The sequence below is a fragment of the Heteronotia binoei genome, chromosome 7, assembly GCF_032191835.1.
Source record: "Heteronotia binoei isolate CCM8104 ecotype False Entrance Well chromosome 7, APGP_CSIRO_Hbin_v1, whole genome shotgun sequence".
NCBI lineage: Eukaryota > Metazoa > Chordata > Lepidosauria > Squamata > Gekkonidae > Heteronotia > Heteronotia binoei.
The window spans coordinates 77,303,961-77,329,981 of NC_083229.1; the positions used below are offsets into that span (position 1 = coordinate 77,303,961).

The window sequence follows — 26,021 nt, forward strand, 5'->3', positions numbered from 1 at the left end:
GGCTGCTTCATAGGAGTAAATGCAGGATCAATTAGAGGCAATGGAGACCAGAATGATGAAAGGCATGAGAAAGATGATAACTGCATCAAAAAAAGAAATTATAGAAGAGATTTAAAAAGTTATGGAAGATCTCAGAAAGGAGACAGAGGAAACATCTAAAACATAAGAACATAAGAGAAGCCATGTTGGATCAGGCCAATGGCCCATCCAGTCCAACACTCTGTGTCACACAGTGGCCAAAAAATTTTATATATATACACACACACACACACTGTGGCTAATAGCCACTGATGGACCTCTGCTCCATATTTTTATCTAAACCCCTCTTGAAGGTGGCCATGCTTGTGGCCGCCACCACCTCCTGTGGCAGTGAATTCCACATGTTAATCACCCTTTGGGTGAAGAAGTACTTCCTTTTATCCGTTTTAACCTGTCTGCTCAGCAATTTCATCGAATGCCCACGAGTTCTTGTATTGTGAGAAAGGGAGAAAAGTACCTCTTTCTCTACTTTCTCAATCCCATGCATTATCTTGTAAACCTCTATCATGTCACCCCGCAGTCGACGTTTCTCCAAGAGTCCCAAGCGTTTCAACCTTTCTTCATAGGGAAAGTGTTCCAGCCCTTTAATCATTCTAGTTGCCCTTTTCTGGACTTTCTCCAATGCTATAATATCCTTTTGGAGGTGTGGCGACCAGAACTGCACACAGTACTCCAAATGAGACCGCACCATCGATTTATACAGGGGCATTATGATACTGGCTGATTTGTTTTCAATTCCCTTCCTAATAATTCCCAGCATGGCGTTGGCCTTTTTTATTGCAAACGCACACTGTCTTGACATTTTCAGTGAGTTATCTACCACAACCCCAAGATCTTTCTGTTGGTCAGTCTCTGCCAGTTCACACCCCATCAACTTGTATTTGTAGCTGGGATTCTTGGCCCCAATGTGCATTACATTGCACTTGGCCACACTGAACCGCATCTGCCATGTTGACGCCCACTCACCCAGCCTCAACAGGTCCCTTTGGAGTTCCTCAGAATCCTCTCTGGTTCTCACTACCCTGAACAATTTAGTGTCATCCGCAAACTTGGCCATTTCACTGCTCACTCTAAATCATTTATGAAAAAGTTAAAGAGCATGGGACCCAGTACCGAGCCCTGCAGCACCCCACTGCTTACCATCCTCCATTGCAAAGACTGCCCATTTATACTCACTCTCTGCTTCCTATTACTCAGCCAGTGCAGGAGGTTGAGGGGAGAATGAAAGTACATGACTCCACTTTGTTGAAAATACAAGAAAACGTGACAATCCATGACTACAAACTGATGGAGACTCAGATATGTCTGAGAGGAGTTCCTGAAAAGGAAGATTGTGACCTGAAAGAATATATAATAAAAATAATTGCAGAATTTTTGGAGGAAGATCCTGAAGAGACTAAAAATATGTATGATTATATGTATAGGGTGAACTCACTCTATGCCAAGACAAATAATTTACCAAGAGATGTTGTCATAAGATATATGGCAAAAGAAATAGTGGGAAAGATCATGAACAAAAACTTTAAAAAGACATTGATAGTGGAAGGCAGTAGCTGCAATTAAAATGATTATTCTACCAAGAATAATGTATTTGTTTCAAACTATTCCCATTGTGAAAGATAGTAAACAATTTGATATATGGCGAAGAAAAATTTCAGAATTTGTGTGGGCTGGGAAGAAACAAGGATCAAAATGAAAATTTTGACAGATGCAAAAGAGAGAGGTGGATTTCAACTACCGAATCTAAAATTATATCAGGAAGCAGTTTGTTTAGTGTGGATAAAAGAATGGATAACACTGTTAAACAAAAAACTCTTAGTGCTGGAAGGTCACGGAAATAAATTTGGCTGGCATGCATATTTGTATTATGTAAAAAAGAAGATGGACGGTTGTTTCTCTCACTATTATATAAAAATAATTTGCTAAATATGTGGATGAAATATAAGAAATATGAAGATGAGAGAAGACCGTTATGGTGCCAGCTGAAGTAATAAAAATAATGGCTGAGATAGGTGAAGAAAAGTGGTTGTCATATAATTAATTATTAAAAATATAAAGTGACAAAATAGAATTGAAAACTGCTGAAGAGTTGAATAATAAATATGATTGGTTCCTAATGTAACAAATAAAGAACTTGGTGGAAAATGATATTAAAACTGAAGGAATAAGAAAAAAGCAAACAGAAATGGAAAAGTTCTGCTTGGAGACAATGAAACATTAATTTCAAAAATATATAAATTACTTTTAAAATGGTCTATGGAGGATGAAGTAGTGAAATCTCAAATGATTAAATGGGCAATTAACGTAAATAAAGAAATACAGATGGAAACTTGGGAATACTTGTGGAAGAATTCTATGAAGCTTTCGACATGTCATAATATTAAAGAGAACTGTTTTAAAATGATGTATAGATGGTATATGACTCCTAAAAAATTGGCAAAGATGAACAATAAGATGCCAGATAGATGTTGGAAATGTAAAATGTAAAATGTAAAAAAATGAAGGTTCTTTCTACCATATGTGGTGGACTTGTGAAAGAGCAAAAAAGTAGTGGCAGATGATTCAGCAAGAGATTTCTAAGATCTTGGGATATGAATTTAAGAAAGTTGCAGAGACTTTTCTGTTGGGATTACAAATGGAAAAAATTCCAAAAGAAGATAGAGCTGTAATTTGGTACTTGCTTTCAGCTGCTAGGACATTATATGTGCAGTTGTGGAAGCAAGAATAAATACCAGAGAAATGGGATTGGATTATAAAAGTTATGACATGGAGTGAAATAGACAAATTAACAAGAATATTAAGAGACTATGATTTAGAAATTTTTAAGACGAAGTGGAAAAAGTTTAGAAGTTATGTAGAAAATGAGTGGAAAATAAGAGGACATTGGACAATTTTTGATAATGATTAAGTTTTAGAAAGAAAAAGAATATAAATTTTTGTTTTAATAGTTAAAGGTATCTTTAGATATTAGCATTTTAAATAAATAACACCGGCAGGGGTCAAGTAACGGGGGGAGGGGGGAGGGGATAGGTAAAAGAAGTTATTAAAGATGTAAGAAATAGATTTATTACCATATGTTACCAAAAAAAATTGTTTTAAACTTAAAATGTTGGCTGTGAGGTATGTTTTAAGCATCAAGATTTCACAGTTTCCGTTTATAACAAAAAGAATAAGAATGGCTGAAAATAAAATTATGCACTTCAGCTTTTCTGTTCACTTTTCTCTGTGTTATGTGTAAAGGATTTTTTGTGCATTTATTGTACTTTATGAGTCAAAATCATTTATTGTACTTTATGAGTCAGGGAAAGTGTATGCGCAATACATCGCCTCTCCTTTCCCGGTGTAGTGAACGCCGCATGGTCACTGTCTGGCTATGCCTGGCAGATGGTCACTGCAATGGCCTCTCCTACATTACTGCATCCGTGGCAACACCTTCTCGCTGCCCCCCCCGTTTTTCACAGAGTTTGCCACGTCATGGTGCGACCGAATGTCCGGCGGTATAACCGGATGGGCAGGCTGGGCTCACCAACCTCGCCAGCCAAGAGAAGGCAACTCTAACATCAAACCTGGGCAGATAGGCTGAGAGCCACCTTTCTGGCGTTGGCTTCATGGTCAGGAACTCCATTGGCTCCAAACTTGAAAACCTGCATACAGGCCACTCAGATCACATCATGTCCATGCACCCCCCACTTCAAAACAAGCAGCATGCAACACTCTTTAGTGTGTATGCCCCAACCCTTCAAGCAGATCCTGCAGAAAAGAACAAGTTCTATGCTGATCTACGCAACCTGGTACGAAAGACCCCTACAGAGCGCAAGATGATCATCCTTGGCGACTTCAATGCCAGAGTAGGTAAAGACTCGGAAGCCTGGAAAGGAGTACTTGGGAAACACGGCATTGGCAACTGCAATGATAACGGGCGCCTCCTGCTAGAATTCTGCACGGAACACCAGCTCACCATCACCAACACTATCTTCCAGCAGAAGAATAGTCTGAAGACAACCTGGATGCACCCACGGTCCAAGCACTGGCACCTTATTGATTACATTCTGGTGCGCCAGAGAGACCTTCGAGATGTCTTACGTACCCGAGTAATGCCCAGTGCAGAATGTCATACGGATCATCGTCTTGTACGCTGCGATCTCCATCTTCGTTTTAAACCTACACTCAGGAGAGGAGGTATCCCTCGGAGGAAGTTTCAGGTTGGCAGCCTTCAGTCAGCCGAAGTTAAAGCTGCCTTCCAGGCAAAACTCCAGACTAGAATTGAGGACCCCAATTGCCCCACAGACCCTTCTCCAGAAGCACCCTGGGAACACCTAAAAACTACCATCCTGTCGATCTCTGAAGAAGTCTTCGGGTTCTCCACAAGGAAGAACAAGGACTGGTTTGATGAGAACAATCGAGATCCAAGAATTACTGGCGAAAAACAGATCTACCTACCAAGCACATCTTGCTCAGCTCTCCTGTCCCGGGAAAAAAGCAACCTTTCGAGCTGCATGTAGCAACCTCCAGCGCAAGCTTCGAGACATTCAGAACGAGTGGTGGACCAAGCTTGCAGAGAGAACCAGCTGTGTGCAGACACTGGTGATTTAAGAGGGTTCTACGAAGCCCTGAAGGCAGTATATGGTCCATCATATCAGGCTCCGAGTGCCTTACATAGTGCAGACGACCAAGTGCTCCTCACAGACAAGGCATCCATACTGAACTGGTGGTTGGAGTATTTTCAGGCTCTCTTCAGTGCCAACCGCGTAGTTCAAAATTCAGCAATTCACCTCACCCCACTTCAACCAGTGAAAACAGAGTTGGATGAGATCCCCACCCTGGAAGAGATTGTTAAAGCCATCAAGCAACTGAAAAGTGGCAAGGCAGTGGGAGTTGATGGAATCCCACCAGAGATCTAGAAGCATGGGGGCACAGTACTACATAGCACACTTCACAAAGTACTTGTCACCTGCTGGGAACAAGGCAAACTACCACAGAACTTTCGCGATGTAATCATCATCACTCTACACAAGAACAAAGGGGATAAGTCAGACTGCTCCAACTACCGGGGGATAACCCTGCTTTCCATCGCAGGCAAAATCCTTGCCAGAATACTTCTGAATAGACTGGTGCCCACCATTGCAGAAGAACTCCTCCCAGAGAGCCAGTGTAGCTTCAGAGCTAACAGGAGCACCACCGACATGGTATTTGTTCTCAGGCAGCTCCAAGAGAAATGCAGGGAACAGAACAAGGGTCTATATGTGACTTTTGTCGACCTTACCAAAGCTTTCGATACTGTTAGCAGGAAAGGCCTGTGGCAAATCTTGGAACGTTTAGGATGTCCCCCAAGGTTCCTCAGCATGATCATCCAGCTACATGAAGATCAGCGAGGCCAAGTCAGACACTGCAACGATCTCTCGGAGCCCTTCCCAATAGGCACAGGTGTAAAGCAAGGCTATGTTCTCGCGCCAACTCTCTTTACGATCTTCTTTAGCATGATGCTTCAAAGAGCCGCAGTAGATCTAGATGATGATGATGGTGTCTACATCCGCTATCGCACCGATGGCAGCCTGTTCAACCTGAGGCAACTAAAGGCCCACTCCAAGACAATGGAAAAACTTATCCGAGAGCTACTGTTTGCTGATGATGCTGCACTTGTCTCCCACTCGGTATCAGCTCTGCAGCATATGACATCCTGCTTTGCAGAGGCTGCCAAGCTATTCGGCCTAGAAGTTAGTCTGAAGAAGACAGAAATTCTCCACCAGCCTGCACCCCAGGAAGATTATCACCCTCCCTGCATCACTGTGGGTGAATCAGTTTTGAAGACAGTCCAGCAGTTAAGCTACCTGGGGTGCATCATCTCCTCAGACGCCAATATCGACAAGGAGATTGACAACAGGCTGGCAAAGGCAAACCGTGCCTTTGGCCGACTGCACAAAAGAGTGTGGAGCAACAAGCATCTGAAAAAAGGCACAAAAATCAAGGTTTATAAAACGGTTTTGATGACAACCCTTATCTTCGGCTCCGAATCATGGGTTTTATACCGTCATCACCTGCGACTCCTTGAGCGCTTTCATCAGCACTGCCTTCGCACCATCCTTAACATCCACTGGAGTGACTTTGTGACCAACACTGAAGTCCTCAAGCAGGCGGAGGTTATAAGCATCGAGGCACTGCTGTTGAAGACGCAGCTGCGCTGGGCAGGGCATATTTCCAGAATGGAAAACCACCACCTTTCTAAGATTGCCCTGTATGGCGAACTTTCCACCGGCCATCGAAATAGAGGGGCACCAAAGAATAGATACAAGGACTCCTTGAAGAAATACCTTGGTACCTGGTACCACCACCAGTGGTCTGACCTAGCCTCAGATCGCAAAGCATGGAGGCACACCATCCACCAGGCTGTCTCTTCCTTTGAGAATGCACGCATAGCTGGTCTTGAGGACAAAAGGAGATTGAGGAAGAATCGCACTGCTACAGCACCAACCCCAAATCAGACTTTTCCCTGCAGCCACTGTGGTCGGACCTGCCTGTCCCGCATTGGTCTTGTCAGCCAGCAGCGAGCCTGCAGCAGACGTGGACTACTGCACCTTTCTTAAATCTTCGTTCGCGAAGTCAAGCCGAGAGAGAGAGTCAAAGTATCACAACCATCGTAAGATTAAGGAGAAACTTTCTTTAATAAGTGAATCCAAATTTCAGAAACTATTACAAAAATGTTTTCAGAAGCATGTGAAAATATATAGTGTCTTGGTTCTGGTAAACCTTCAGCAGAGATCCAGTCATATAATGGATCATTGTTGATATATATTGTACTCTTGTCTTCCTTCTGTGGCCCCCATAAAACTACTTTTGAGGCTTGGGAAACTCAGTAACAGCAAGGAAGTTGGTGTGGGGGGCTGCAGCAAGTTATTTTAGGGATTGCACATATAAGTTGTGTGATTGCTCTTCCATTTATGCTGGGGACGAGATATGTTGCCCCCCAGGAGTATTAAGCTGAATAATATTTTGTGTTTCAACTTGGTTTGTCTAAACAGTTTATGATGTTTGATAAACAAATGACTTGTTCCCTAAGTAGTCAAGTGCATTGGTAATTTTCAAAGAAGTTTGACAGTGTTTCATTAAATAGTTCTTTAATGCAAGAATGCCAAAGGCATTTTAAAATTGTGGAGGAAAGTGGCTAAATTACGCATTCTTTTTTATGGTTTCTGCAAAGAGGGTTATCAGAAGTAGAATGGCCATGATTCTTTAAACCTGCCCCTGTTCACAGCCTCTGACTTCTACAATTAAATATGATTTGATATGTTAAATGTTTTTTAAAAATGCAAGGGCATTTTATATAGCTTATAAATAGGATTGATCGCTAGCATGTGTAATAACTATTGTGGAAAACACAAACATAGCACATATTAAAATGCAAATAATTACCTTCACATTCCTTAAAAAGTTTCCATCAGAATTTTATATAGCATATGTTTTCAGTTTCCTGTTGTTCAACATAGTTTTCAGAAAATTGCCTTTTGATTTCTGCTATAGTAAAGGAGCTTTCTGTCTGTTTGGAGGTTTTCCTTTGTTCCTTGTGATACCTTATATAGTGTAACATTTGGGGCTCTGTTCTGTACACTAACTCCTTGGACTGTGTATTTATCATTAGGATTTCAACTACTAATTTTATGATGAAAACTGGTAAATTATTTTCCCCAAAAAACCTTGACACTTCATGGTCAGTCAAATCTTGAGTCGAGTTTTCCATTGTTGATTCAAAATGTTCATGGTGAAGACTAAATTCCTCATTCCATCATTCATACTCTTATCTTCTCTATCACTTTTGATGATGTTAGCCCCTTTCCTAGACCTGAACACATGGGATAATCCTACACACTTCCTTTCCCCTTTTCTTTCACATTCAGTTCTTTACCAGATGCCACCGTCTCGTCAATATTCACCTTTTCTTCTTTGTATCAGTTGCTGCTTTTCTCATCTATTCTGTGATTATCATCAGGAAATCTATGAATACAACTTAGTGTTCATTGTCCTTCCCATAGTATCGGTAATCTTGTAGTGTTTCTTTTCCTTTTATTCTGTTTGTGTGTCCACTTTATATGGCATCACAGTATTCTTATATGTAGCTACGAAGGTGCTTGCCCAACTAACTTTATCCTATACTTGACAGCTGGGACAGTGTAGTGTGCAATGCAATTCCCATTATGAAAGATGACTACCAAATGTTTGGCATTCAGGGCTGCTGTTTCCATGGAAAGAGATGTTTAAGCAAAGCCCATGAATTAATTATCCCGTGTTGTGCCCATTATGATTCTACCCCTTCAGTACCTAATTGTTTGCTTGATAAAAGATTTCCAGAACATTTTGTATCTGATTGCTTGGTATCTAGGTAGGTAGCTATTTTCAGTGCAGTGACACAAACCCACATATATACATTAATTGCCTTGAGAACATCAGAACTCTTATTGTCCTAATTCAGTAGTCATATAGTAGAATGTGCACGATGCTTTAAAAGGGGTGGGCACTCTTCTTCCACCCCTTCAGTCATTTTGTATGAGACATTGGGGGCTGCTAGGAAAAGAGGAGGAAATTCCTTTGAACAGACAAAAAAAGTAAAATATGACCTTGAGATGTGACATGATAATAAGAGTTGCTGAACATATACGTTAATTGCCTGATAAATGAAGCTGGTTAATTGAATATTACTGGTAGAGTACGTGAGATTAGAGATGAATGTTATAACTATTATGAATTATTCATATAATATGAGTGTAAATAGTTTAGTTCTCTAGTGTACTCTAAATGAGATTGCATGCTTCATACTTTTGGTTTTGTACTTTATATCTCAGTACATATGCATATAGGAATGAGTAGGAAGCTTTTGTATAATGACAGACAGCTGTATCTTTTGTACATTAATACACTAGTCTACATGGCTTTTTCCCTTCTCATAGAATCATAGAGTTGGAAAGGACCTCTAGGGTCATCTAGTCCAACCCCCTGCACAATGCAGGAAACTCACAAACACCTCCCCCTAAATTCATCTTGTTATTAATATTTTATTTGGGTTTTAAAAGTGACAGGCTTACTGTAGTGGCCACTAAAGAACAGATTCCTAGGTTTTTTGGTTAGAAAAAGAACAAATTAGCCTGGGTTGATACATATTGCCTTTCTTCAGGGCCAGATTAACAATTAGGCCATGTAGGCACTGGCCAATGGGCCCCCATGCCTTTAGGGACCCTGAGCCAGCTCCACCCCCCAGTTTCCCCCCTGCTTGCAGCCCTCCCAACCTGCACGTACAGCCAGCAACTGAGCTGCTCTTTGCCTGATTTGCCTGATGCGGCTGCTGTTGGAGTCATTGCTAAATTTGCATCTCTCCGCCTTTCCCCCGCAGCTTTGTCAAAGGGGCTTTTGAGAAGGGGCTTGCATGCTGCAGCAGGGACTGCAGGCAGTGGGACAGGCACTCTGACTCTGAGATAATTTGTGAGGGGGCCCCTAGTTTTTGACTGCCTAGGAGCCTCCACAGGGTTTAATCTGGCACTGCTTTTCTTCTGAAAAGAAGTTCATATAGACTTTAACTACATATTGTTTTCCATTTTGTATGACACATGCATTCAAATATGCCCTACTGAATAAGCTATTTGACTCCATGGATTTCTCTCAAAAGCACAAATTTATTCATCATGGCCTTTCGTAGCCAGACTGAGATAAATTGTTCATTCACGTTCATACTAAGCGCTTTCTTCAAGGAGCTCAGACTATGGAACACCTTGTCTAAAGATGCCCAGCTGGCCACCTCTTTTTTTTCCATTTGGGGAGCTGATTGAAACTTCCCCTTTAAAAGGTATTTATTATTTGGTTGATAATCAGTATCACTCACTAGCGTTTAGCCAAAGTTCTGGTAAGGATAATTTTTGTGAAAAACTAGGGTCATTCTTGTGGCCAGTATAGGAAGCATTGCTCTCATTCTAATAGGTTTGACATTTAGAGATGTCAACACATCACTAAATCTGATTAGACGCTTCCATCCTAGACCCTTGCCAGTCCGGCTTTCGCCCGGGCCATAAGACGGAGACAGTGCTGGTCGCCTTGGCAGATGACCTCCAGCAGCATCTGGATCAAGGTGGTGTGGTGGTGCTGATACTGTTAGACCTGTCAGCCGCGTTCGACACAGTCGACCATCAGCTACTGACCCGCTGTCTCGCCGATGTTGGGGTTAGGGGGTCAGCCCTACAATGGCTCTCCTCCTTCCTCGAGGATCGGGGACAAAGGGTGGCAATCGGGGGTGAGCTCTCCCAGAGATGCACACTACATGGGGTGCCTCAGGGAGCAGTCCACTCGCCGATGCTATTTAATATCTATATGCGCCCCCTTGCCCGGATTGCTAGGAGGTATGGGCTTGGGTGTCACCAGTATGCATATGACACCCAGCTCTATCTGCTAATGGATGGCCGGCCTGGCTGCGTCCCAGAGAATCTGGACCTGGCACTGCAGGCTGTGGCAACTTGGTTAAGGCTGAGTGGGCTGAAACTGAATCCAGCGAAGACAGAGGTCCTTTGCTTGGGTCGGGGTGCTCTGGGAGGGGAAATATCTCTCCCGGTCTTTGACAGGGCGCCATTGAAAGAGGCTCATCGAGTCAGAAGCCTGGGAGTTCTACTGGAGCCTTCATTATCAATGGAGGCCCAGATAGCAGCCACTGCCAAGTCAGCCTTTTTTCATCTGAGGCGGGCAAGGCAGTTGGCTCCCTTCCTAGAGCGTCAGGACCTGGCAACAGTGATCCACGCAACGGTCACCTCGAGACTAGATTACTGTAATGCCCTCTACATGGGGCTGCCTCTGTGCCGAACCCGGAAGCTGCAGCTAGTGCAGAAGCAGCTGCCAGACTGTTGCTGGGGCTCCCAAAGTGGGAGCACATACAGCTGGGGCTGCGTGAACTGCACTGGCTACCAGTTGAACATCTGAAGCTGCCTTATACTGAATCAGACCCTTGGTCCATCAAAGTCAGTATTGTCTTCTCAGACTGGCAGCGGCTCTCCAGGGTCTCAAGCAGAGATTTTTCACACCTATTTGCCTGGACCCTTTATGGAGATGCCAGGGATTGAACCTGGGACCTTCTGCTTCCCAAGCAGGTGCTCTACCACTGAGCCACCATCCCTCCCCTGCTCTCCAGGGTCTCAAGCTGAGGTTTTTCATACCTATTTGCCTGGACCCTTTTTAGTTGGAGATGCCGGGGATTGAACCTGGGACCTTCTGCTTCCCAAGCAGATGCTCTACCACTGAGCCACCAGTTACATACTGGATTCGTTACAAAGTGCTGGTTATTACCTTTAAAGCCCTATATGGCTGAGGACCTGCCTACCTTAGGAACCGTCTCTCCCCGTACGAACCCCAGAGAGCACTGAGGTCAGCAGGGAAGAACCTGCTGACTATTCCCGGGCCAAAAGAGGTAAAACTCCAGAGTACCCACACTCGGGCTTTCTCTGTTATGGCTCCACAGCTATGGAATCAGCTTCCAGAAGAAATGCGGGCCCTGCGGGACTTTGAACAGTTCCACAGGCTCTGCAAGACCATCCTTTTTCGAATGGCCTTCACCGACTAAAACTGCTAAGTAAACTCACCATCTGTATAATAGCACCAACATATTAATTTTATCGTTTTTAGAATTTTAATAGATTTTAATCAACTGTAGTTTAATATATTAAATATTGCACAATGTATGTATTGAATCTCTGTTGTTAGCCGCCCTGAGCCTGCTCCGGCGGGGAGGGCGGGATATAAATAAAATGTGATGATGATGATGATGATAGACAGATTACACTATGATATCAGTACATCTAGGGCTCATTCCTAAGTGGTTGAAACCAGTAGAGGAGGAATTCCAGATTTGTTAGCCTGTTGTATTAAAATAAACAGCAATGTAGTGGCATATTAAAGACTAACAGTTTTTTATAGGCTACAGTCAGGTTTATGTATCTGAAGAAATGAGCTCTAGTCCCCAAGAGCTTATGCTGTCCCCAAGAGTAGTTAATCTTTAAAGTGATACAAGACCCCTATTTATAGAGGAAGAAAGAAGCAGAAAACAAAATGGCAACTGCAGAGACAGAAAACATTGACTGCTAATGGTTTTGAAATGCCATGAGAAGAGTTACAATCATGGATTGTTTGTGTGGATGGAGGCTGGCCACTCTAGAATCACTACTTTCTAGGAAAAAATTGAATCTGGAAAATGTTTGATTCAGACAGTCCAATTTATTGTGAAGGTGACAGTCAGATTTATTGAGAGGCTTTACACTCTGTTGTGGTTGTTTCATTCCACTGTGTTTTTCAGTGTTATCTGTTGTATTTTATTTGATGCGCTTTATTATAAGCTGCTTTGGGTGGGGGGCACTCATGTGCTGAATCATGCAGTGCTTTTGGGAGGGGAAGCATGAATCCAAGCTGAACACTACATAGAAAATACGCATTCAGCAGCGTAGTTAAGAGTCATAGGAATTGGGTCTTACATAATGCCATCCTATGCACCCATTGACTATGATAGTCTTAGAAGGGTATAACGCTTCTTAGGATAAAACTATCAGTTTGTTCAATTGGTATCTATATTTTTGATAGTGAATATCTAAAAGGGAATTATCAGTATGGGGGAGGATGGACTGGTAGTATTCCTATCAGCATCTTAAACCATAACTTCCTTTTGAAAGCTGAGGTAGTGAATGAAAATGTGAGTTATGAGTCAGGAAGTTTCTGATTTGAATTCCACCTCAACTGCAATTTCAGGCCTCTCTTTGGTTAGGCTGAGCTCTTTGTCCCCCTTAATATATAACAGGGGTGGCCAACGGTAGCTCTCCAGATGTTTTTTGCCTACAACTCCCATCAGCCCCAGCCAGCATGGCCAGTGGCTGGGGCTGATGGGAGTTGTGGGCAAAAAACATCTGGAGAGCTAGTGTTGGCCACCCCTGATATATAATATAGGATAAAAATTGTGGACTGCCTTAAATTACTTGTCATTATTACCGAGGTAATGTGTTTAAATTATTCTGTATGGTTAAAATGTTCCATAAAATGATGTTATGAAAATTTCAGTGCTGCAGTGTTTATTCAATTATTAGATTAAATTAATGGATTAAAACATTTGAATTGAGAAAAATGGTGTCCTTGTTAACTAAGAAGTTGTTGTTTTTTTTTAAAAAAAAAAAACCAAATTGTTAGGAAAACTACAGGCTACAAAGAGCATCTTGAAAGAAGATTTGCCCTTTTATCTCATACAGGATGTGGGAAGGCCTCTTATAGGTTGACATCTTCTACAACACAATGTGTGCTTCATCTAAAAATAAAGCATGCTTGATGCTTCAGAACGACTGTTCTTTCCTATACAACATTTATATGTATACCTTTTCTTAGGATATATTCCAATGCCACCCTTTAAGAGAGTTTTGAGGGAAATTGCTTGAATCTATTCCAATATTTTCAGGCTTGCTTATAGGGGATGTAACAGCCTTTGTTGTCCTGTTGGGTGACTTGTGCTGGGAGATGGGCAAAGGAAAGCAACCAGGGCTTTTCCCCCCCCTTTTTCTTTTTTTTAAAAAAAGCCCAGCAGGAACTTATTTGCATATTAGGTCACATTCTCTGACATCACCATTGTTTCACACAGGGCCTTTTTTTGGTAGAAAAAGCGCAGCAGGAACTCATTTGCATATTAGGTCACATCCTCTGACATCACCATTGTTTCACACAGGGCTTTTTTTGTAGAAAAAAGCCCAGCAGAAGCCTATTTGCATATTAGGCTGCAACCCTTGATGCCAAGCCAGCCAGAACTGCTCAAAAAAAGCACTGAAAGCAACCCTGTAAATTCTCTTGGACCTTTAGTTGGCTTTTGATACCACTGGTATAATGGTAACCTTCTGTACAGTGTTTTGGGGTTGGGACTGGAAGGGACTGGTCTGCAGTGGTGTTTTAGTCCTGCCTCAAAGGCAGGTTTCAGAATATAGTGCGGGAGGACTGCTGCTCCACCTAGTGGCCTTTAGCCTTACAGGGTTCTGCAAGATTTTGTCTTTATCCCCCATGTTTTTCAAAATCTGCATCAAGTCACTGGGATAGATGATCTGGAGATTCAGGTTGCGTTGCCACATCTGCTCTGTCATGTGCTTCCAACAGATCTCAAGAATGCTTTGGAAATCATGAGCAAGTAACTGTTTTGGAATGGATGGCAGCTAAGAAACTGAAACTTAATCTCAACAAAACTGAGGTGTTACTGGTGGGGGAAGTTTTGACCTATGAAATGTGATATTTCCTGTTTTGGATTGATTTTCTTTCCTCCTATAATATAGTGGGTTCAAAGCATTGAGGAGACATTGCAACGGTGATAACAGCTCTTTATTAGAGGCAGCATGGTAGATGGCTGCACTAACAAGACTGGCCCATGGGCCAAACTTATATACAACTCCAGGTTCCCATGCAAGCATGTTACTGGTTCATTCAAACAGACAGGGAGCCTGTGATTGGTGTAGGGCAGCAGGTATTTGGATCCTACTGTCCATAGTTCCCAAGTCCCCAAGCTCTGCTCTCCTGGCTCCAATGAGCCCGGCAGGAATCATATGCTACAACCCATATACATATATAACACCCCCTAAAAGAGCAGACTTATAGCATAAGAGTTTTGCTGGACCCAGGCCTCAAGTTGGATAATACCACAGGTGACAGACATGACCAGGAAAGCCTTTTCCCGGCTTTGGTGACCCAGCTGCAGTCTTTCCTGGCACAGATCTTGCCACTATGGTGCATGCTCTGGTAACAAGGTAGGTTACTGCAGTTTACTCTGTATGGTGCTACCCTTGAAGTTGGTACAGAATGCTGCAACCAGAATATTGACTGGAGTAGGTTGTAGGGACCATATCAGTCCAATCTTGTTCCATCTACGCTGTGGTTCACAGTTTTCTTCAGACTCAAATCAAGATGCTGGTATTGACCTTTAAAGCCACTCCAGTCATCATTGGAGGTTTTGCTTCAAGTGCCCCTGCCATCTAAGGCTAAAGAGGTGACAACCCAAGAAAAGTCCTTGGTTGTGGCACTGAAACTTTGGAACTCCCCTCCTAGGGAGATCTGTCAGTCTTCCTCTATCATTGTCCTCTGCCAGCAAGCGAAGATTTTTTTCTATTTTGTTTGTCATATGCTCAGTAACGCTGGCCTGCCTTCTTGTTTTTGGTGTTGTGTTGTATGTTTATATGTTTTCATTGAATTGTTTTCTATATTATTTAAATGCTGTGTTTTTGATGTTTACCCTCTTGTGTACTCTGTTTGAGCAGAAAGGCAGCATAGTAATGTTTTAAATAAATAAAATGTTAACATTACAAATTTCTTTTTTTACTGAGGAAAAGGTCTTTATTTTTTCTACAGAATGTGGCCAATAATATTAATTGAAAGCTGATTACCATTATTTCTCTTTCTGAGTGTGGAAACAAATTAAGCTCAGATCAGAATCATGTTTGCAAACCTGATAGCCAAATCATGGAACTAAAAAAATACCTAAAGCACAATAATGTGGTCTGTTTGGGAAATTTAATTATGGCTAGTTATACATATCACTATAATTTCTTAATATGTAGTCTTTGCACAGTAGAATAATTCTGCCAGAGCACTGACAATTTTATACAGTCTCAGCAAGGGGCTGTCAAAAGAGAGCCATTTTCATTGAATTTCACAGTATTCACTTGCCTGAAGGAAGAATATCAATGAGGAAGATACCAGCTTTCATTTTTAGTTATTCTGCCTTATGGAGAAAGGGTTGTGTGTTTTTTTTTAATACCACCTTTCTTATGAGGACCAATATATGAAATTGGAAGTATCCAATTATAGGTTGTTTAAATGGACTGAGGGCCAGTTTGGTATAGGGGTTAAGAGTGGTGGATTCTAATCTGGAGAACGAGGCTGGCTGATCTTGGGTCAGTCAGTTCTTCCAGAGCTCTCTCAGCCTCACCTACCTCACAGGGTGTCTGTTGGGGAGGGAGGAAGGAAAGGTGATCCCGCTCTGAGACTCCTTGGGTAGTGAACTCCTCTTCTTACATTATGGAATTCTTGATTTACCATACAGCCCATACTTAGGCAGTTATTTTATACATTATAGAAGATGGAGAAAAAGGGGAGCCTACCTAATGCTGTGTAACTATAACTGATTTGTGTATTATTATTTGCTTCTGGATCATGTATTTTGATGGTCCTTGCAACCTGTCATTTGTAAAAGTTATTAAAATTCTTCTGTTTTACACATAGTTTACAAGAGATCATGGGAAAATCCAAAAGAACACCCTGAAAGAGATACATTTAATTTTCATCACTTTGAATTTCTGTTCTGAAATTTGCAGTGTGCCTAACAGCTAAGCAAATCCTATGAAAATCAAGTGTTTTTCTGCTCTTGACTCATCATAATTTGTACAGAACTAATAGTTTTAAATCAGGAAAATGTACTTTTCTTCAGCTAGTGCACCAGTTAGGCCTTTAGCCAGGACATTTTTGGTGGTGGGGGCACCAGGAGGCATGATGCCACTGCTGATGTCACAAAAATAATAAAATCAAATAAATCAAATAAAAGAATGATGACAAGAGCCAGAGAAACAGACCTCTCCCCACAACAGAAACCTACAGTCTCCTCTGTGTGGGCTGGGGAAGGGAAAGAGGAGGAAGGCACAAGGAAATTGGAAGGACTGTTGGTGCTCAGAGAAGGCAGCAAGAGCCGTGGCAAGTCCAGCACTTGTAGGAGCTTATTGCCAGCCACAGACAGCAGAAAGAAAAGTTGCACTTGACTTGCCCATCCAAAGCTGACCAGGTCGCATGATACTGGCAGCAAGCTCCTCCACAGGCATAGTGAGGCCAGCCTAGAAACAGGTGCAGTGAGGAGCCAGGGCAGGCTATTCTGCCTTGCTTGCCTGCACCATTCTCTTCGACATTTGGACACACCACTGCCTTGCCTGCTTGCCTTCTCCATGCTGGCAGTCAGAGGGAGGGAGAGCCCAGTGGGCAAAGGCTGCAGATTTTGCACTCTGCCAGCAGCCTTGCTTGGCTTCTAGAAGCAAGCATGATCATTAGGGTGGCCATAATAGCTGGAGGCCAGCCAGGGACACCTTGAGGGGGGAATGATGCGTGCATGCTGCCGGAAACAGGAAGTGATGTCACTTCCGGTGACGGCGCACCACTGCCGGAAACAGGAAGTGACATCACTTCCTGTGACATCATTTCCCCCATGCCACCTGCCAGAAGCAGGAAGTGACATCACTTCCTGTGACATCATTCCCCCCAAATGACATCATTTCCCTCCGCCGGCTGTTTCTGATAGCCCTGCGCCCCCTCTTTCATTTGATATGTGTCCCGTGCGGGTGCCACCCTCCTGCCGGGAGATGCCGCAAAATGAGCCCCCTTGAGGCTTATGGCGGCAGGGCTCGGGAGAAGCGAGCTAGACTGCTGTTCTTTTGAGGGGTTATAGAGTGTTTCGAGCCCGTCCCTGTGGCATCGGCCCCATCGTTGTGGGACCCAGGGGGCCGGCGCAGCGGCCTGCCGAAGCAGCCTGTCACTAATAACACAGGTCAAGATGCAGGACAGGAACCCGGAAGTGACCGACAGGCTGCTTCAGCGGGCTGCTGCGCCGGCCCCCTGGGTCCCACAACGACGGGCATCTCCTGGCAGGAGGGTGGCACCCGCACGGGACACATATCAAATGAAAGAGGGGGCGCAGGGCTATCAGAAACAGCTGGCGGAGGGAGTCGGGAGCCCACCCCACTGGGAGGGAAGGAAGGAGGGAGGGAGGGAGGAAGGAGGGAAGGGAGGAAGGAAGGAGGGAGGAAGGAAGAAAGGAAGGAGGGAGGGAAGGAAGGAGGGAAGAAGGAAGAAAGGAAGGAGGGAAGGAAGGAGGGAAGGAAGGAGGGAAGGAATGAAGAAAGGAAGGAGGGAGGAAGGAAGAAAGGAAGGAGGGAGGAAGGAAGAAAGGAGGGAGGGAGGGAAGGAAGAAGGAAGGAAGGAGGGAGGGAAGGAGGGGAGGAAGGAAAGAAGGAAGAAAGGAAAGAGGGAGGAAGGAAGAAAGGAAGGAAGGCCGGCCGCCCCCTCCCGCCAGCCGCCTCCCCCCCGCTTTCGGCCCCCTCCCTCCCTGCCTGCCTGCCTGGGGGGGCTTACCTTCTCCAGGGCGTGGGTGGCCTCCCCTCCGGGCGGGCTGGCCAGGAGGCACAGCGGCGGCTGGTGCTGGTGGCGGCGCTGCTGGCGGGGCTGGCGGCGGCTGAGGAGGAGGCGTCCGAGCCCACCGACCCGGGGCCTCCCGCCACGCAGGCGCCGCTGGCCCGCCTCCGCCTCCTCCGCCGCCTCCCCCTCTGCCGCGGCCGGGGCCCTACGCCAGTGAGAGAAGCCGGTGTGCCGTGCGGGCGGGCAAGGCGGCGAGTGAGGGAGCCAGCATCCCTGCGCGTGCGCACGGCGTTGTGGCGGGCCCCGTGCATGCGCAGAGCCCGCCACACCGCCGTGCGCACGCGCAGGGACGCTGGCTCCCTCACTCGCCGCCTTCCCCACCCGCGCGCACGGCCCGCCGGCTCCCCGCTGGCTAAACCGGGACTTCTAATGGTCGCGGTATAGCCAGCCCGGGAGGCGGGAATTGGGGGCCAGAATCGGGACTTTCCCGGGTGACCGGGACGGTCTGGCCACCCTATCATCACCCCAGGATGGCAGTCTCCCAGGAAGGGAGAGGGGGTTTGGGGGACTGGGAGATGGGACAGATTCAGGGGAGGGGCATGGCTACAGGCCTGGCACAAACACCTGACAGGGAAGTTCCAGAGCCTTTAAAACAAAGGAACTGTGCAGACTCAGAATTTGTCTGAGACTGATTATCCTCTAGACTGAGCTAACAGTCGGCATTCCTTTCTTTATTCATTTTTGTTTTTTCCTAAAATATATCTGGTGGAGATGTGTATTGCGTATGTCTGAGCCTAAATTATTCCTCAAAACACTCCTTGAAGTTCCAGGAGTAATGAAAATTTATCTACCAATATTTGAGGAGTGTTTTCAGATTTTGAGGAGTCACAGCAGTGGGAATGGAAAGAAAGGAAACCAGGAAGCAATTGTTAGGTCTGTTTCCTACTTTAAAGAGAGAGTGGCTTTGACTAACAACTGTTGGTCAGGGAGACCTGGCCTCCACACATGACCATTTAAATTATAAAGGGATAGGACTGAACTAGCCTGGGCATCACCATGTTGGCATTGCCCCTACTGAAGTTTTTTCCTGCTGCCAACTAGGTGGTTGCAGAACCCAACTGGAGCTTGCACAGGGAACTACCTTCACCTGCCTATTATATATATATAAGTCTGAATTCCCAGATTTCTTTTTTTCTTTTTTAGTCTCCAGCCTCTTGAATTGCTGAAATATAAAGGAAAAGGCCTATCTCTGCAATGGAAGGAGTTAGAGGTGTATTAGTGTATACTGCTAATAACTGCAGGCAGGACTGGAGAGGGGTCCTTGAGGACAGGGCTTTTATGATTTTCATGGGTTAGGGGCAAATGAAACCTTAAGGGACTCTGCCTAAGCTTTAGTCCACCTATAGAATTTACCAAGATAGATTAATAAACTCAGGGACTGTGTTAGTTCCCTGAATCCTTTTTTTTTTTTTTTAACCTCTTCAAATTTTTCTGGGCTGGGTAAAAGCAAACTGAAACATTGAAGTGCATTTCAGGAGACGAAAGTGAAAATGAAACTTAAAAGGCTCAGCTCAATAAAGAGCTATGGTTTATTGATCCAAGGAATGATCGTCCAGATTCATAACAGCTCTGTCTGTTGTGGGAGATGTGAAATCGTGGCTCATAAATCGGAGCAGCTACCCTAAGGCAGCATATATTTTAACAATCTACTAGTTGCTTCTCAACAATTTCTTGTCAAGAAGAAGCATTTAAGCTAATCTCGTTAGGTATCTCATTGGTGAACTGACCTTACAGTTTTCTCTCGTAAGATAGATATGCCACCAGGCATCAATGATTCTCCTTAAAACAAAAAAACAGCTCACGAGACTGTAAACATGAGACTACTTCTGTGATCCATCTCACAAGGTTTTATCAATAACAAATAGTTTGGCCTTTTGGGGTTTTGTTGTGTCTTGATTCATTCCAGAATAATGCCACAAAGGGCTACTTTGTCAACACCAAGTGCTGAGCTGTCAAGGGCCTGGATCCATTGAACTTCTTTAAGCTTGTTGTTTCTCTAACAGCAGCCCTTTCCCTGCGCCTCATGGCAGCCTGCTTTGGTGCTACCCAGTAGTTCAAAGGAGGAAAAGTCAGAAATTCAGTGGAAGTTGTACATATGCTTCAGGTTCTGGCCTGGGACAATTGGGAGAGGGCATTTTCTGTGATTCAGACATGCATATTAAAACTGACAGGATTATAGATCACTGCTTAGAATTGTAGTTTTAAGGTCACCACAACATTTTATCATTTGCTCATTTCTGTTATGAATTATTTGGTGTTTATTCATAAAGCCATTGCTGTGTAATTTGAAAAGTTTTTGTGCAGAGATATGCAAAATTCTGGATTAATGTCAGTCTTAAAATTGTATTGGAGTAAATGCCATCTTGAGAGATTATCTCAATATTTGTTTGATTTAATTGGGAAAAACTGATATTTGTGTGTATGTGTGTGTTTTCTGGACTCAGATGTAGAGGACCGGGTCTTTAAAATACTCTATTAAAAAGAATGAGAAATTCAGAAGAGCATTGTGTACAACTCCCTTTAAGTCAACAGCATTTGCATAGGAAATACATTTGGAGGCTATACTCATAGGTAATGACTAAGAAGCAATTGAGATTTTTCTTAATGAGAGGTTTTGTCCTTATGTTCATTTTTTTAAGTATGTGAGCTAAAGTAATAGCTTTATTTTTAAACCCTTATATAATGGTAAAAGGCTGCAAGTTTTATTTTATCCTTGGAAACAGTCTCTTAATATAGTGGAATTCTGGTTGTGACCTAATTGCAACAGAAAATTAGTTTGAATGGGAACATCCTTTTAAAACTCCTCTTTTGATCCTTAATTCTGTGTTTTGTATGTTTGCAGTGCAGTTTCGAAGCTGTGAAGGAAGCAGAAAAGTCCATTTTGAAAGCAGTGCACCAGCAGATTTTAGAGTGGGTAAAGATGGTGTGGTATATGCAGCTAGAAGCTTTCAACTTTCTCCAGAACCTACTAGATTCCTACTGTATGCTAAAGACAAAGAAACCCAGGAACAGTGGGAAGTACCAGTGAAACTAGTTCCTGAGCCAGAAAATACAGAAAAGGTAAAATATCAGAAGTTGCATTTGAGTTATGTTGACAAATAAGTTTCATACAAACACATTTTTTTGTTTGGGTAACTAAATAGATAAAATAATTGTAACATCCATTTGGAAAGTAACTTTTCCTAATCCATTGTTCTACCATAGAAACCAGGGTCTATTCAAGCATTCCCAAGCACTGGAGCTTTGTATCTGTGCATTTTTAAAAAGCTATATATTTATACTCAAATTGAATTTGGAAGTGGTCATTCTTTTATTTTAAACTCCTTGAAAGCATTGCAGTATTTATTCAAGCAGTTAAATATAACTACCAAATAAACAATTCTTTGCTTGGACCCATCAATCAAGTTTATTATATTGGAACTGCAGATTTACTGCAGAAGCAAGAAAGCATTTCTGGCAGGGAATATTGGCTTTGCTTTGGCCTTCCATAACCAAGTTGAAGGGGGGTTGTGCATGTGTGTAAATTATTCATGACACCAGTGCTGCTTTCAGGAATGAAGGTCTCCCTCTTGTGGAAACTATTTGAGTCCAGTGGCACTTTTAAGACCAACAAAGTTTTAGTCAATGTACAGTCTCTCATGTGCATGTACAAAATGTACATATGAAAGCTTATACCTTGAATGAAACTTGGTTGGTTTAAAAAAGTGCGTGTGCATAAGAGATCTTATACCTTGAATAAAACTTTGTTCGTCTTATGTGTGCTACTGGACTCAAATTTTGTCCTGCTTCTTCAGCAGGATTGCCAGCTCTGGGTTGGGAAAACACCTGGAGATTTGGGGAGTGGAGCCTGGGGAGGGCAGGAAGAGGGACTCCACCTTCCAAAGCAGCCATTTTCTCCAGGAGAAGTGATCTTGGTCATCTATGGATTGTAATAACTGGAAATCATCAGCTGCCACCTGGAGGTTGTGTAACCAAAAAAGAGAATCACAGCAACGAAAGGCAGAGGAATACAAAGCAAAAGCTCCCGTGAAATGCAGCCTCCAATGAATCAAATTATTAACACTGTGATAAATACAAATGTATAATATAGTCAAGTTCCACAAAAATGAATGAATAGATAACTCAGTCTCTTATACAGTCCAAGGAACAAATATATCAGAACACCAGTCCCTCCTTTTTCAGCAAATCAATGCACAAACTTCTTTGGGAAAGTTCCAATGAGAATAGTAGATGTTCAATCAGTCCAATTAATAAATAAGTGAAGCCAGCAATCCATAAGAGTCAACAGGTTTGTACTAGTGTCCCTGTTTCTTCAAGCTTGTTCCAATCAAGTTGCTCCTTTTCCCTGCAGGGCTGCTGCTGGATTTCACACAAGTTGCACTGAGCTGGCGAGTTGCCCCGCCCCTTTTCAACAAAAAGGAGCAACTTGACCAGAACAAGCTTGAAGAAGCTAATGGTAGTCATTTGCATGCCCACAGTTTGGCTACCTGTCAAGTCAGGATATCGCTTGTTCTCAGACATGTCTTCCCAATATTTAAACCTAAGCCAAACACAAGCAGCCATGGATGGATGGTGGCCCACTAAACTCTAAGAGTCTAATAAAGGGTTTTTTTGTTGTTGTTTTTGCTGCCATCCCGGGTGGTAGGCATCAAACACAGGAGTATTTTCCAAGGAACTGGCAAGCTGCAATATATACCTGGCTATTTGCTTGGTAGGGCACAAATTACCTCAGTCCTGTTCTTTGTTCTATATTCTAATCTTACCAAAAAGTATCCTAGCAAGGAGCTTCTGCATCAGAAATAGTAGACAATGCTAAAGAGACAGTGCTTAAGAAAACCATACATGCTGTGAGTCTCTTTTTAAACCACTAATGTACATTCAGACCCTGTATATTGAGTAGGACTTGTTTGCCAATAAGTGAGCTTAGTAGTTGGAACTTAAGTATTCCTAGCTATTTTAATTAAGGTGCTTTTTGTAGAGTAGTCAGGATTACTTATGCATAATGGTCCAAACATCTGACTGCCATGATGTTGAAAATGCCTTGTTTCTTCCTGCAATTCATTTAACTGTGCTCTGTTGTTTCTAAAGGTTCAAAGAAAGACAGTTTAGCTTTGTTTTCTCTACATTCAGAAGCAACCTAGCATGTTTGCTTGCATACAGGCATCAAAAGCTAAAAGCTAGGTTGCCTGCAGATGCAGAGAAGAATTGTTGGCACCCTATAGAGATTAATGCCCCCTGTGCAAAGTGGGTCATCCACAGCATCCATCATGGCTGACATAGGTTTAAAATAATTACAGCATTAATTCTATGGGATTTAATAGGGTCATAAATATTTGAGACATTCCTTACTACTATGTATTAAACTTCCCCTGCAACTCAAATTATATTTTAGCACACCCAGATCCAAATTTAATGTACAGTAGCACATTACCTTAACTGTAGTTCCAACTAATGAGAAATACCTAAAGGTGTGCTATTAAATTCTGTACAGTATTAACTACCCTCCAGCTGGAATATGAAGAGTAGAAGGTAGTTTACACTGCACAGAGGTATAATAAATTTCTTATAGTACCATATTCTTCCTGTTAGCGCTTTGCTAGAAAACAAAGAGGTTGATAATATTTTACAGGAAAAACATGTTGTCTATAATTTTTATCGTGCCATGCTGTAAATTTGGTAAACATCGTTCAGGGTCTGAAGTGTGTCTTTTGAGCACATGTTACAGCACCTTGATCATGTTTCATTATGTGAACTGTTCGTTATTTCAATTTTTAACAGGAGGGGCAAAAGAAAATGGATGATATTGTATTTCCAAGGCAGCCAAATAAGCACAGCGGTCATCTGCAAAGACAGAAGAGAGACTGGGTCATCCCTCCAATCAACTTGCCAGAAAACTCCAGAGGCCCCTTTCCTCAGGAATTAGTCAGGGTAAGGCAGAGAAAATAGGCATGTGGTCTGAAAATATATTTTGGACAAATTCAGGAATGGTTTTGTTTTCCAAGAAGTCAAAATCAACATTTTACTTGCATAACTACCAAAAAAGATGTTGCAGCAGCAAGTGGAAATACAACATCAAGAAGTTATTTTGAAAGTCCATCCTGCCCCTGAACAGTAATGCTTTCGTTAGAAACAGCAATGGGAAAACATTCCTAAAACATCTAAAAACTACAATTACTGATAGTTCTGCATTGGAGGATAAGTTTGTATATAGCAAGAGATGATAGAAGAGCAAAGAAACAGAGATGGGAGAGGCTTACAGTCCTCTGAAGAACTATCAGCTACCACTGCTTAATGCCACTGAAGGGGGTAGGGGAAGAACTGGGATTGCTATTACAGCATTGTGCAGACAATGGCTAGGAATGTCCTGCATAGGTGATTGCAATCTGTGCTGGGTGTCACATTCTCAGGGCACAGGCAGGAGGGAGTCTAAAGCCGGTCTGAAGTCAAAGTTCAGAAAGTCAAGCAGGAGCCGAGTCACCACAGCAAAATCACAAATCAGAAGCAGAAGTCATTGTCCAAAGCCAAAGGGTCAGGGTGCCAAGGAATTCAAACCAGTCAGGAACTGGAATCAGGAAGGAGCATGGATGCAAGCCAGGGAATTGACTTGTTGCTTCCAGGAGGTTGCCCAAGTCCCGGGTGTGAGTTATATGGGAGCCTCAATCAGCCTGCTCCCTGGGTGGCTGTAATTCTCCTAGAACTCAGGGCTAAGAGATCAGAAGCATTGGCGTGCTGCATGCCTGCGTTCTGCCAGTGTTTTCTGAAGATGCCTACGCATTCTTGAGATGGGAGGGGGAGAGCTTGGAGGAGACTGATTGTCAGCAGCCGGCACAGGTGCCTGGAATGTGGGGAGAGTGATTGATGGGCCAGCTGTTGGTTCTTCCTGGTCTGTTAACCCTTCCAGCTCCCCCTCCACAGGCCTCATGACACTGGGCTCCATTAGCTACTCAGCAGTGCACTTGCCCCACACAGTGCTATGACAGCTGGTATTTCAGCAAAAAAGAGAGGTGAAAAGAAATAACAGAATTCATTATTTAAGTTGGATCATTGTCACTGATCATTAATTACAACAAAAGGTAATTTTCAGTTTACCTAAAGAGTCATATCAGGTTCAGGTAGTCGACTCCAGGTTGACTCAGCTTTCCATCCTTCCGAGGTCGGTAAAATGGGTACCCAGTTTGCTGGGGGGAAAGTGTAGATGACTGGGGAAACCACCCCATAAAAAGTCTGCCATGAAAACACTGTGAAAGCAACGTCACCCCAGAGTCGGAAACGACTGGTGCTTGCACAGGGAGCTACTTTTTTTTTAAGGAGTCATATGTGCTAGAGCATCTGTGCCTTTGCAGCTGTAGCAGGGAAAGGATAGCCATTCCCCCCCCCCAAACCTCTTGCATGTATCTTTTAAATATATATATTAATTATTAGAACCAATTGGCTGAGAACAGATGGGCATTTAAAGCTGCCTGGGGGGCGGGGGGCAGGCAGATCAAAAAAGCACATCCACATGCGCACATCTGCCTCCCATCCTGCTCCCAGCTTGCAGGGACCTGGCTTTTGCTGGAAGGCCAGGAAGTGCCCAGGGAGCTGTAGACAAGACCATGAATGTTTCAGATGCTCCCCAGGCCCCCATGACTTGTCCCTTTTCAGTCTGGAAGCTCCGGGGTGCTCTGTTTCTGGCCGGCTGTCTTTGGGGCAGCTTCAGGCCACCCCATACTGGCCATCTGCTATCAGCCATTCTGCCCTACTTGCAGAATAGGGGTGAACTTCAGTGACTGTGGCACAAGTCA

The 26,021-nt window shown here is 43.4% G+C and overlaps 1 protein-coding gene across 1 annotated transcript in view; it reads left to right on the plus strand.

Annotated features, from left to right (window-relative positions):
- The window catches only part of CDH2 (cadherin 2), a 205,413-nt gene that overhangs the window by 135,908 nt on the left and 43,484 nt on the right, over positions 1-26,021 (plus strand). The window contains exons 3-4 of the mRNA XM_060243862.1: positions 21,080-21,297; positions 24,019-24,165. Of these exons, the coding sequence (XP_060099845.1) occupies positions 21,080-21,297; positions 24,019-24,165 (365 nt within the window). The remainder of the gene's footprint in view (positions 1-21,079; positions 21,298-24,018; positions 24,166-26,021) is intronic.